Source organism: Elaeis guineensis, chromosome 5 (assembly GCF_000442705.2).
Source record: "Elaeis guineensis isolate ETL-2024a chromosome 5, EG11, whole genome shotgun sequence".
Classification (NCBI taxonomy): Eukaryota; Viridiplantae; Streptophyta; class Magnoliopsida; order Arecales; family Arecaceae; genus Elaeis; species Elaeis guineensis.
The window spans coordinates 5,243,285-5,256,695 of NC_025997.2; the positions used below are offsets into that span (position 1 = coordinate 5,243,285).

A 13,411-nucleotide genomic window follows, 5' to 3' on the forward strand; every position below is an offset into this window, starting at 1 on the left:
TTTTAGGACTCTCGTGCCGTCGTGCGTTTATTTATGTCCCTCCGTTTGGGGGTTGCACCTTGCACGACCGTCCGTTATGGAATTTTGCATAAATTCTTTCTTTTCCAATTCCCAATCAAATCTAATCTAGTTCCATCATAACCGTCCATCACGCCTGCCGGGGGCCCAGCGCTCTTCCTGTTCTTTCTCGTTACCGGTTCCCTCCGATGAAGACCCGATCGCTCCCCTCTGCCGCCGGCTTCCGTTCACTCCATCCGTCGCCGCCCCTGCCTGACCCCGTCCATCGCCGGAATTCCTCTGTATCTGGTTTCTAATGTTGTTTCCTTTCTCCGGCCGGCCGCCGTCCATTTATCTCTCGCTTATATCACCGTCTTCTTCTCTCTGAAACCCTGGGAACATATATATTTTTTTCTACGTGCAATCTCACCGTCTATCTCTTTCCGTCCAGGTTTTTCTTTCCAATTGCGACGGCGGCGACGATGTCGGCTTCGGGGGTGGGGATCTCGCCGGACCTCTACCCGACCAGGACAACCTCGTCTACGGCAGGAGATCTCCGCAACCCTTTCAGCCTGAAGCTATGGTGGCGCTACCTAGTGGCCCTCGCCACCCCCTTCAAGAAGCGATCCGGGATCTACGAGAAGGCCTGTGACATCTTTGAGGTGGACCTCACTACCGTGATTAGCGTGAGGAATTTCAGCGCCATCTTCGAATCCTATGCCCAGTTCGAGCAGAGTGCGCTCTCTGCAAAGCATGAGACGGTTGAGGACTCTGATGAAGAGGGGGACCGGGACGAGGAGAATGGCGAAGACGGCATCGCGAAGCTTGTGAAGAAGTTCCTTCATGGCTTTTGTTTGAATGACGATGACGATGTGGATCTCAGGTTGGCTAGGTACGACCACCTCTTGGAAAGGAGGCCGGACCTCCTCAACAGCGTGATCTTGAGGCAGAATCCTCACAATGTTAAGGAGTGGCACAAGTAAGCGCTCGGATAAACATGTCCTCCTTTTGTCAACGGATTAAATTTCTTGCACAAAAAATTATTTAAAAATCACTTTTTAGATTCACAACGCAGTATATTTTCCTTATATTCTATGTTGGTAAATTTTTCCAATGATACTAAACCTTTCTTGAATCATGGAATTTACGCCAATGCAGCTGAGTGAAGCTTTTCGAGGGCAATCCCACAAAGCAGATGTTGACTTATATGGAGGCAGTGAGAACTCTGGATCCATCAACGTAGCGCCGTAAGCCTCACACTTTGTGGGTCGCTTTTGCAACGCCGTATGGAAGCCACAATGATCTTGAGGATGCTACAAAGATATTTGAGAAGGCTGTGGAAGTGAATTACAAGACAGTTGACAATCTGGCTTGTGTGTGGTGTGAATGGGCAAGAATGGAGCTAGGGCACAAAAACTTTAAGAAGGCACCAAAACTCATGATGCGGGCGACTGCAGAGCCCTCTGTTGACATCAAGCGAATAGGTAATTTATTCTGTTTACTGATTCTACTTTTGGAATGATTCAAGTTGTTCTGATGTTGAGTCCTTGCCTGCTTGATCTGTGAAAATAAAGGACTTCAAAACTTTTGTTAAGAAAAATATGATCTATGATTTTGATACTTATTTGCTTTGGGCATACATTTACTGCCCTAGGTCAAATATGGTTGATTCAATCTGAATGAAGAAGTTAGATTGGAAAGGGTGTTGTGGGGAGAGACAAGGTTTGTGTAGAACTGAGCTTTAATCAGTGAGTACCAGTTGTTTGTTTGGTGACTGTATAATAGTTGGATACCAACCGGGTTGGTGTTTGAGCCATGCAGGAACTTGATTGTAGCCAGCCTAGTGGCATGCTATGGGCCAATACAAATTGTACATGATAGCATGATACCCAGGGTTTAAATTATTCTCATGAGGTTTGATTTTCTGCCAGACAAAGTTGGACTTTAACCCTCGATCTCATCTTATTTTCTTTCTCTCAACTCCTGTTCTGAAGGCAGAGACACACCACAGCCTTTACAAACAAGCATTGTCTCATCTTATGAGGTCATCTAAGCAATAGACATATGCTCCTAATGTTTCAATTCTGGATACAATTAATACAGACACATAGACGTACCTGCATGTTTCTGAAATGAATAAATACAGGTGTGGATCATTGTCTTGAAATATTAAATTATAAAATTAACCTATTAAATTTTTGCTGTTTGATATTGAAATAATCTCCTAATGTCATAGGTGATATGCACGTATATTGACCTCTTGCCTCAGTTGAAGCTCCTCTCAGAATTTCTAGCTGAACCAAGCATATCATATGATGATGAAAGAGCTGTTGACACTTGCTCTGTTTCTAACTTGCATACTTTTTGCAATTGCTGCCAATGGGAATAAGCCCGTGCAGATGAAGTTGCATAAATCTTTGAGGCTGTGGAGCTTTTATGTGCATTGGGAAGAGAGCTTAGGAACATTAGAATCCACTTGTGCTGTTTATGAGAGAATACTTGACTTGAGAATAGCTACTCCACATAATTCTTAGCAATGCTTTTCTTCTTGATGTGAACTACCTGAATAAAGTTCTCCAAAATGTGTCAATTTTCTATCTTCAATAAATGATAAACTTATTTGCTGCTGAATGACTTTGGACTTTCTTTAGGAGCACAAATACTTTCAGGATGCATTTAAGGAGGTGCGAAGATCTTTAAATACCCCCACGTTAAAGATATATGGGTCACCTACCTCTCCAATTTTGTCTAAAGACATGGAAATACCGAGATAGAATGGCCAAGGGAACTATTTGAGCATGCCGTTGAAAAGGTACTTGACCGGTGCTGTACTCGTGTTTGTCTTTGTATGCAAGCATTGTGTGCATGTGTATGTGGATATGTTTGTGAATGCAGTACCCTCACTTTGCTTGCATGTGTGATCAGGTTTTTGATTTAATGATCCAAAAGTATCATTATCTGGGTAGGTGATACCTAACAGGATCGAATGGCTAACTTTTTGAAGTGATGAAAATGTTGTAAACAAAAATATCTACTTCTGAACTGACCCCCACCCTTTTGTTGTATTTTTTATATCTTCCTTTTTGATATTTGTGCTGCAAGACTTTCATTTGTTTACGCCTCATTTGTTCGTAATCTGTTGTGTTTTTTCTTTTTTGATGTAATATGGAGGAAGTAAGGTACTTCCCTCCACTCAATTTAATTAATTTAAAGTAAGCATATGTACAAAAGGAAAGAAAATCTGAGGAATCTGTTCTGTGTTTTGATGGTGTGGGAATGCTGTTCTGAGAGCATCCCAATCTTTACATAAATATTCTTGCGAGCAATATCCTTGTCTTATACATTCCTTTTTGTTTGAAAAAAAAAAAATGGAGATTGACAGAGTTAGGAAGTATCTAGTTAACTTTTAGACTATCATTTTTTGAATTTATTTTTCGTGCTAATATGGTATGGTATTTGATAGTTGTCTTTGTCTTCAACATTGAATTAAAAAAAGCCAGCTGGTTAACAATATGCGTCTACACTTATATATCTAGCATTTGGTATAGTGCATTTGTTACTGAGGCTTATATTCATTGCCCACCACCACAAAAGCTTGCATGTATGCACGTGTGCATGTGGTTATTTGTATGTGCGGGGACATGTTTGTTCATGCATGCATACATATTTCTGCTTTTGGAATACTGCATTGGCTTTCTGGCATGTATAATTTGGTTCCACAGCAATAGAGGCTGACTCATGATTTTGTTTGTTACTTTTCATCCAGCACCTGCCAAAGATGTGAAGCCCTTATAATGAAAAATTGAACATGTATGAAATTTACATTGCTCAAGCTTTATCTCATGCAATTCTGATCAGATTGTAAGACGTGCGTATGTGTGTACACGAACATATACATACATATATATATATGTATGTATGTGATTACCTCAGTGACTTGTCAGAAATGATAGAAATAAATAATGAGGTTATTTTTTATCCTCTCAAATTAAACTTATTCCATACAAAAATGTGCTTGTCCTTTCATACAGAACTGTTCTTGTCCTTTTTGTATACATTGGTGCATTCGTGGTGGTAATTTTAATGGATATTTACGTATGCTAGAGTGATAATGCATTTGTGACAAAGAATTGAAGAAGAGTATGGATTTCAGCCAGGGCCGGCCCTGGGGCAGGTCAAACTGGACGACCGCCTCAGGCCTAGACCTTGTATTGATGTTCCAATAGGGTGCAAGGATGACTTTCTACAATATTATAACAAGAAAAATAATTAAATAAATTAATGATGGGTTTTATACACTGCTTAACGAATATATCTATAGAAAATTATTGCACGTAGATTAATTTTTCAATGATAATTAATATTTAAAGTATGTTAATTTTTAATAGAGAAGGTCTCATTTTTTCATTTAGCCCTAGGTCTAAAAAAAGTCAGGACCGACCCTGATTTCAGCTTATGTGATAGAAATTGGAGACAGGTTACTTTTGCAATATTTCTTAAATTAATGACCTTTAAGCAGTGTTGAAAGAAATTTGCGATGTCTCTAGGCTTGACACGTTCAACAAGTATACAGGCTTTTAGATGCTCGACAATCGTATACATAAAAATGTCAAGGCTGCACTGATGGTGGAACTTTGAACAGATGGTGACCTTGGAAGCGCTATGTTTGACGGTGCTTGGTGCTTTGTGTGGAGGCGCGGCGGCTGCAAATTGGCTTCAAGAGATCTGGAAAGCAAGATGCCGCCTTTGATCATCCTTTTTCTTTTTCATTGAATTCATTTATTACATTTCTTTTTATGACCATTTTTTTATATGGATAATGCTCATGATGCTAGACTGACTCTCTCTCCATCCATCCATCTGTCTACGATTATTTAAATATTTTCTTGGCCAAATAAGTGTCGACATCTTTGACTAAATTGTCTCCTTGAGGGTACAAAGGACCTTTGGTGTTAGGTGCTGAACGTTAATCCAAATATGGAGGAAGCTCGTTCTAGTTAAAAGCTGAACAATAGGTGTTTGGTGTACTACCTGAATAATAGGTGTTAAAAGCTGAACATATTTTTAAATTATGCAGGGCTAAGCTATGGCTGTAAAAAGGAAAATGTGATAGCAATGTTTTTTAATTCCTAAGGAAAGCATTGGTTGGAAGTTTAAGAAATCTCTTTGACCAACGTCCATGTTGGCCACGTTTTTATTCATGCATGTAATTATTTATAAGAAATATCTGTAAGAAAGTTGAAGTATATATCATTAATTTCTGCAAGGGAGGGCACATGGGTGGATTGGAGCTGGGGAAGGAGGCGGGGCGATTGCTCTCCATCCCCCCACTAAAATTTAGATTTCAGTTAGATTTTGTAGATCACCGTTGTTTCTCCCCACATAATTTTGGCCTCCAACGGAAAGCGTCTAGGATTTAAAGTTTGAGATAATCTTGGCTGCTAAATTTATGGGATAGTTGTTATGGTGACATTACGGTGACTCATCGGGTTATAAATGCACGGATTTGATCTCTTATTTGATCTCATGAATTCTACGAATTTCATATCTTTCTTCTATCTATATTTTTTCAATTAGAGTTTTGCTATTTAAGAGATGTTTGATTGCAAAGAGTGGAGGTCTGAAATCGGAATCAGAATGGATGACGCAAATTTCAATCGTTTGGTTAGGAGGAGTCTTATTTCGATTCCGATTTTGAGATGAAATGAGAATGGATCAATTTATATAGAATTCAATCCCTACTTTCCTCTATGGATTCAATTTTTTATTTCAATTTTGATTTCGATCGCGAACCAAATGCTTCGTGAGACTTGGCCATTCCAATTTCGATTCTTATTATGATTCCAATTACGAACCAAACACTCTCTTAAAGTGTTTGCAACCCATACTAAACAGATGTTATAACCGATTTAGGTGTGGCAAAAAAATGCTGCCCGTTCTCTACAGATAAAAAAGAAAAGAATAAAAAAGAAAAGAAATGCTGCCCGCTACTGATGGTGTATAGACTTCAAGGGGATATTTGGTTCGCAACCAGAATCAAAATAAAAATGAAAATCGAAATAATTTAGAATCAGAATCGGAATGGTCAAACACTCTCCATGTGCAGCGGCAAAGAAGAAGAAATTTCTATCCACCTCAGGATAAGCTGCGAGAAGGGCCAATTGCCATCTCCCAAAGGTTCGAAGAAAGTTGTCTCACCGAGTAGTTGAGTCTGTAACAAGAGACGGGATTGCGAGAGTGATACAGGTTGCAGTGACCTGTACATATTGATCTAGCACGCCTCCAAACATTATGTGTCACATTAATTCCCCGATTTAACCTTACATAGGGGATGAATCTAGTGATCAAGGCTACAAAAACGTGAGTCCACTTGCCCAATCGTTGCTATAAAGATGAGTCCATTTGTCCCGGCGAGATGTTGACACGGTGATCACCCTCTAATCAATGATATATTTAATTGACAATGGAGTTTGTTTGTGTTTCAGAAAGTGCTACTTTACCGGACGACATCCAATATGGGTATGATGGCTCAGTTCCGTCTGAATTCGGCCTTATATTGGATGCAGATGCTTCTTCCGTGATGTTTCAAGGCAGATGCTTCCTATGTGATGTTTCAAAGATTGTAAAGCAGATTCGTTCAACGTAGATGATTCTTGCGTAGTTTCAGGGTAGATTGGTTAGCTGCTTTGGCCTATCAAGATGACTTCTCTATTACTCTTTTAGATGGTCTTTATCCTAATTTAGATTATGTTAAGCCGCTGATAAGATGGGTGCAGCTGGTTACGCTCAATTTTTGTTTTGGGATTTTGTATCCTTCTCCGTATTAACCCAACAAAACAAAACAAAAAAAAAACCATAAAATTTTCCTTTCACACTTGCCAGCTCCCTGCATCAAAAACAAAACAAAAAAAAAAAAAAAAAAAAAAAACTAGCACCGGCCATGATAGCTCTAGCTTAAAAAGAAGGATAACAAAAAAATAAAAAAATAATAATAAATTTTTTTGGGTCCCGAACTTTTTTTTTTTTTTTTTTTTGGAGTTAAGTTCGGCTCGGGATACCAGACCGAAGCGGCAGGCCGTCCCTCCCCTTCGAGTCCAGGTTGATCAGCCGTATAACTGTCATCAGATGAATTATATATATATATATATATATATATATATATATTATATATATAAAGAAAGCAAAGCAAAGCTTTATTTGAAAAAGCCAAAGCGAACAAAATTGACGAACGAGAAGGAGGAGCGAAGTTGCTCATGGCGCGGACTCGTGCGAGTGTAACAAACCCCATTTGAATATGGAGCATAAGTCCGCAGCACTGCTTGTGCGTTGCTGCTACATAGGGTTGTGGATCGGGCTGCGACGTCGCTGACGCCACCATTTCCATCGATCAACTCGAGCTCCCTCTCTCTCACGCCACCGCCGCCGCGAGAAGAGAAGCCTCCTCCTCCTCCACTGCCCCCTCTCCAATTCCTTCCTTCTCTTCCCGGGTTTCTATCAATTTTCTATCCATCGAGTCCCAATGATCCATCGATCATCTCCTCACACTGCCTACGGTTTCTTGGAGCGAGTTCTCTGATGCTCGATCGATCGGACCCAAGCTGGGGATTGATGTATCGGTCTTTCCGGGTCCGATTTCGCTGAAGGAAGATCGAATTGAATTGGAGGTCTCTGTCTTGACTGAATTTTGATCGGACGGAATTGGCACGCTTTCGGGACCGGAGGTTGGTCGATTGAGGCGACGGTGGGCTAAAATTTTGGTCTTCTGGTGGTTGGATTGTGGGGTTTTGGATCAATGGATTTGGTGCCGAGTTTCAGGGTAATGTCTTCTTCCATATATCTTGGACTCCTTTTCTTCTGCCTTAAATTGTTTTTGTGGTAAATTATGGTAGTGTCAAAGGTGAGTTGTTCGAATTCAATTTAATTTTTGTGTGGGAATTCTGTATTTGAATTTACTAATGCTGATTGCTTAGCATGTTAGATAGATTTGAAGTTTTTTTTTCTTCCCCCAAACGCGCAAATTTAGGATTTTCCTGGGTTAGTCGTATATGTCTAAACACAACTTCAAATTTACTGAGAATACAATTTTGTTTTTGCAATGGTCTTCTTTGGCATTTTGAGCTGAAAGTACTGTGACCAGTGCTGAATTTGTTTGTTTTCGAGTGCCTCTGAAGATGGTTCTTCAATGTAAGCTATGGCCGCTGTTATCTGCTTAATTTTCTTGTCTAGCTATAGGTTTTTTTAATAATGGATAGGCTAGTGGTCTGATTCAAATGGTTGTCATCTTTGTTATTCTTCTTTTCTTGAAAAGGATGCTTGGAATGTGCCAACTTTATCAGTACGGAAGCTGTAGTAATAGAACCTTGCCAATAGAAATAAATTGGCATGTTCTGAGCAAATTGCTTGATCAATACTGTGTACCGCTTTTTATGCAAAAAGTGATAAATCTCTCTCTCTTTCTCTCTTGTGGGGGGGGGGGGGGCGGGACGGGGGCATTACCTACTGGCACAAATTAATGATTTAAGTCATTATCTGGTTTCCCAACTTGGAAATTATTTCTCAAATAAGTTGGATGATCCACACACACACACAAAAAAAAAAAAAGGAGAAGATGGTACAAATTCCTGTATCATGAAGTGCTAAAACGTGTTATATGCTGTAATCGAGACAAGATTCTTTCTTTATCCATGCATGTTTTTCTTGGTAAAATCCAGGTGCTTTTTTTTTTTTTTAATAAAGGTTCATATGATATGTTGCATGGCTCATATCTGGGATGAATGGTTTAATTCTGCAATTCGGACCAAGTATGAAAATGAGTGTCTATCATCTGATATGTAGTATTTCTGAAATCATACATCTTATGTACAATCTAAACGTCTCGCAAAGAGACGTTATATTTTGTTTCCAATAATCATGCCTGCTTAATTTTTCATCAGGATAAATTAGCGTGCTTCAGAATTAAGGAGCTTAAAGATGTCCTGACTCAACTGGGTCTAGGAAAGCAAGGGAAAAAACAGGTCAGCAATTTACTCTCTTTTTATATGTATATTCGTTTTTTTCTTTTAATGTGGAGAGCTGGTATCCAGAGTGACTATAGTAAAAATGCCACAACAGGTAGTGCTTGGAGTCTGGGATTCTCTTTGTTGGATATCTAAGGAACCTGTGATAAGTAACATTATATGGGGGGAACAGTTTTGCCTATTTCGTCAAAAACTTGTTTTATGATGTACTTTGGTTCTTTGACTTAGATGCAATATATGAGTTATATGAAATATCTCCAATATCTATGAAATGTATGGAGAAATTGATGGATAGATTCTCTTTTTCTGGTATCATTTGATTTTTTCAGGAAAAAGTTTTTTTTTTTAATTTTTATTCTTATTTTAATAACCTAAACGATAAATTAATCTCATAAAAAGGTCTAGAATATGGAATTTGTTTGGTGCAGTAATTGTTTATGTAGTATTTTGATACTTCTTATCTTTTAATAATCGTTATATTAGAACACATAATATGAAAATTATCGATGTTGACCTGAGGCTCAATGCTTTCATGTTGACTTGTTGTATTCCTGAATAGTTAAATATACCAAGTTATAATTTTAATTTACTATCACTGCTTATATGTACAATTAAACCTGTTCTGTTTCCTCACTTACAGTACTATAGATGCTTTTGCATCGTATTTGTATAATCTTTAATATGGTTTTTATGTGGTTGAACGCAATGCAGGATCTTATTGATAGGATTTTGGCATTATTGTCAGATGAACAAGGTACCGATGTTTTGTGACTTTTCTTTTCCTATAATATCTGAGATCTCATTCTGATTAATTTTTTCCTTGGTGAAATTGCATTTGTCTGCAGATTTCAATTATTGATATATATCTTCTTTTGGTGATTTTGTTCTATAATTCTTTTATTTTTCTTTTGCACAATTATAAGTTCTTTGTTGTTTGTTGAACATAATATTCGATTCTATTCAATTCTTCTGCTGGTTGGTGTTGCTGCTGCTGCTATTTAATCTTTTCTAATGCGAGGTAGTTTTATTCAGATGTGTTTATGTTCATTGATCATATACTATTAATTTTGGCTCATTGTGATATATTGTTTTTAATCCCTATCATCTGTAGGTAATTGTTGTGTTATGTTTTTCTCTGTATCCTTTTTGTTCTTGCATCTTTGCTGTTTCAGTTAAAGCTATATATGTTTTCTTTGTTAGATGTTATCTTTTACAGAATCATGGAGCATCCCATAAAAAAAAGTGTTCTGAACAACCTTCATGCAATAGTACATATTGATTTGAAGCATGGATATAGACATCTATGTGCATGCACATCGGTCTTATTGTTTGCATTTTAGCACATCAGCTTTCATGCTTTCCTAAGTAATAGTAGTTAGAGGAAAATATCACAGAGTAATGACTGATTCATGTATGCCTCTCTCTGTACACCACTAAGGCAAGCCACGAGAGAAAAAAATGAGTTCTTTACCCAAATAATATTAATTTTTTTTTACAAAACTAATGCACCTTTCAATTTATTTACAAGAATGATGCAAAACCATAAAACGCCATTTCAAATAGCATTTATTTGATAGAAAACGCCATTCCAACTGATGTTTTTTCGTTCTACGTTCCCATCCCCCGTGGAATCAAAAATCAAACTTCGCTACACGTCATCTCCTCCCCATCTTTGGTGGAATGAAAATTCAAAAAAAAAAAATCAAAAGCGCCATTTCAAATGGCGTTTTCAAACCCCTCATGTTAATTTTAAAACAAATTACGAAAATAATCCACCACCATCCCTGTTAAATTTAATTTTTTACTAATTTATTATTAATTTTAAAATAATTTATGAAAATAATGTTCAAATTTTTACTAATTTATTGTTAATTTTAAAATAATTTATTGTTAATTTTAAAATAATTTACGAAAATAATGTTCTTAAATGCCCTCACGCCATATGCGAGTGCTGAATCACCCAAGAAAATTGGATCACCCAAAAAAATCATGGTGTGGAAGGAGAGTCGCCATATCAAAGGGCGACTCATAAAGCCTTATGAACCTCCTCCCATCTCTTATCCTCCGATCGGATCCGGTCGTCCTCCGATCTGATCCTCTCAGTTCTCATCCTCTAGTCGGATCCGGATCCTCCCAGCTCTCATTCTCCTCCGATCGGATCCGGTCATCCTCTGATCGGATCCTCCCAGCTCTCATCCTTCGGTCGAATCCGGATCCTCCTAGCTCTCATGCTCCAATCGAATCCTCCCAACTCTTATCCTCCGGTCGGATCCGGTCGTCCTCCGTCGAATCCTCCCGGCTCTCATCCTCCAGTCGGATCTGGATCCTCCCAACTCTCATCCTCCAATCGAATCCGATCATCCTCCGATCGATCCTCCCAGCTCTCATCCTCCGGTCGGATTCGATCGTCCTCAAATTGGATCCTTCCAGCTCTTATCCTCCGGTTGGATCCAGATCCTCCCAGCTCTCATCCTCCAATCGGATCGATCATCCTCCGATCGGATCCGGATCCTCTCAGCTCTCATCCTCCGATTGAATCCTCCCAACTCTCATCCTCCTCCGATCGGATATGATCGGAGGTCATGATTCAATGATCAGATGTGATCAGATAGGGAGGAGATGATCTCCAGGCCATCATGGATGTGCACTAATGTGACTGGATGCTGACCGACCACTAAACCCTAAACCCTAAACCTAAACCCTAAACCCTAAACCCAAACCCTAAACCCCAAACCCTAAACCCTAAATTGGATCGGAGGTCGCTAATGTCCAACCAGCACCGTTCTTGCGCTTCTGATGTTGTGATGTGCACTGATGTGGACCGGACACTGTGATCTGACCTAAAGTTCCGTGTGACCTGACCTAAAGTTTTCGTGATCTACCACATCTGGATACTGTGACCTGATGATCTGACCGATCCATCCGTGATCCAACAGGAGCGAGCCACCCGTGACCCAATAGGATCGGAACAACCCGATGTAGGCACCTACATCTGGATTGTAGGCATCTACAATCCCATTAACAATATTTATTGAAAAAAAAATAGGCGCCCAGATGTAGGCGCCTACATCTGATTGTAGACGCCTACAATATGTCATTAATTAAAAAAAAAAAGCACCTAACCCAGATGTAGGCGCCTACATCTGATTTTGGAAAAAAATAAGCGCCTACATCTGGATTGTAGGCGCCTACAATCTAGATGTAGGCGCCAACATCTGGTTAGGCGCCTATATATATATATATATTATTAAATATGGTTAATGGGATTGTAGGCGCCTACAATCCAGATGTAGGCGCCTACATTGGGTTGCTCCGATCATATTTTAAGGCGGCTTGTTCTATGGCTTTTATATATTTCGAAATCGAACACTCCTTCATCTGCTTTCCCTTCCATTCCTATCAGAATCCCTAGCTCTCATCTTCACAACCATCTCCACTCGAAAAATCTCCTTCTGCTAAAAACCTCCTTCCATCTCCTTCTCGGCCAATGGCTCCGAAGATGCGTCTTCCCCAACGTCAAAGAGTAAGCAAAAGTGAAGAAAGCAGAAAGGGAGAAGAAAGCAGAAGGGGAAGGGGAAGGGGAAGAGAAGCAAGCGAAGCACCATCACCTCTTCCTTCAAGATCTCCTCCTTCGAGAACTCCTTCAAGATCACCTCCTACGAGAACTCCTGTAAGTGATAAAAATATTCTTTCCAGCCGCATTGTTGATATAAACTTTTTAGATTCAGAGAAATTTGAGATTGCAAACTTAATTAGAGTCATGAGATGGAAATTTATCTGCACTGCTGAAGTTCCGATATTTATGAAGTTAGTTAAAAAATTTTATAAAAATATTTCATTTGAAGAATATACTGTATCATCTTCAGTGAAGGAAAAAGAAATTTATTTGGATGATAAAATACTAGGAGAAATTTTAAAACTTCCGACGATAGGTAACCTACAGGGTAGTAGAAGAGATAGAACTACAAGAGTCGAAACTGTTATTGGGGTAGAGGATCATGGTCAGTTTTAGAGAATTCATGAAAGATACTTAAATATTGAAATGAAACGGCTCCATATAATTATTTGCTGGATTATACAACCTCGGACTGGAGGATTTGATGCTGTAACTGAGAGAGATTTAGCAATTATGTATTATGTTGTCAAATGTCTCCCACTCAACTTTCCAAAAATGATAATCAAGATTATACAAGAAGCGGTCGCTAGGGTACAGACGTCTCTGCCTTATGCAATGATGTTAACCATATCTTTAAACATTATGGAGTAAGAATTCAGGATGAATAATCAGCAAAATTAGGTAGAGATAGCAAAATCAATGAAGGAGCCTTGCACAGAATGTATTGGTTTAAAATTGATGATGAGTGGACTAGAAAAGATGGAAGGAGAGAACATATGGA

At 38.9% G+C, this 13,411-nt stretch overlaps 1 protein-coding gene and 1 pseudogene across 2 annotated transcripts in view; both read left to right on the forward strand.

The window, feature by feature from the left end:
* Window positions 1-56: 56 nt before the first annotated feature.
* LOC105044640 (uncharacterized) lies at window positions 57-3,753 on the forward strand (annotated as a pseudogene).
* Window positions 3,754-7,197: 3,444 nt separating this feature from the next.
* LOC105044639 (E3 SUMO-protein ligase SIZ1) overlaps window positions 7,198-13,411 on the forward strand; it is a 30,984-nt gene continuing 24,770 nt past the window's right edge. The window contains exons 1-3 of one of the 2 annotated variants that reach the window (XM_073257239.1): window positions 7,198-7,813; window positions 8,931-9,011; window positions 9,726-9,768. In XM_073257239.1, the coding sequence (XP_073113340.1) occupies window positions 7,790-7,813; window positions 8,931-9,011; window positions 9,726-9,768 (148 nt within the window). In that variant the 5' untranslated portion in view covers window positions 7,198-7,789. The remainder of the gene's footprint in view (window positions 7,814-8,930; window positions 9,012-9,725; window positions 9,769-13,411) is intronic. The other variant, XM_073257238.1, reaches the window with a different exon arrangement.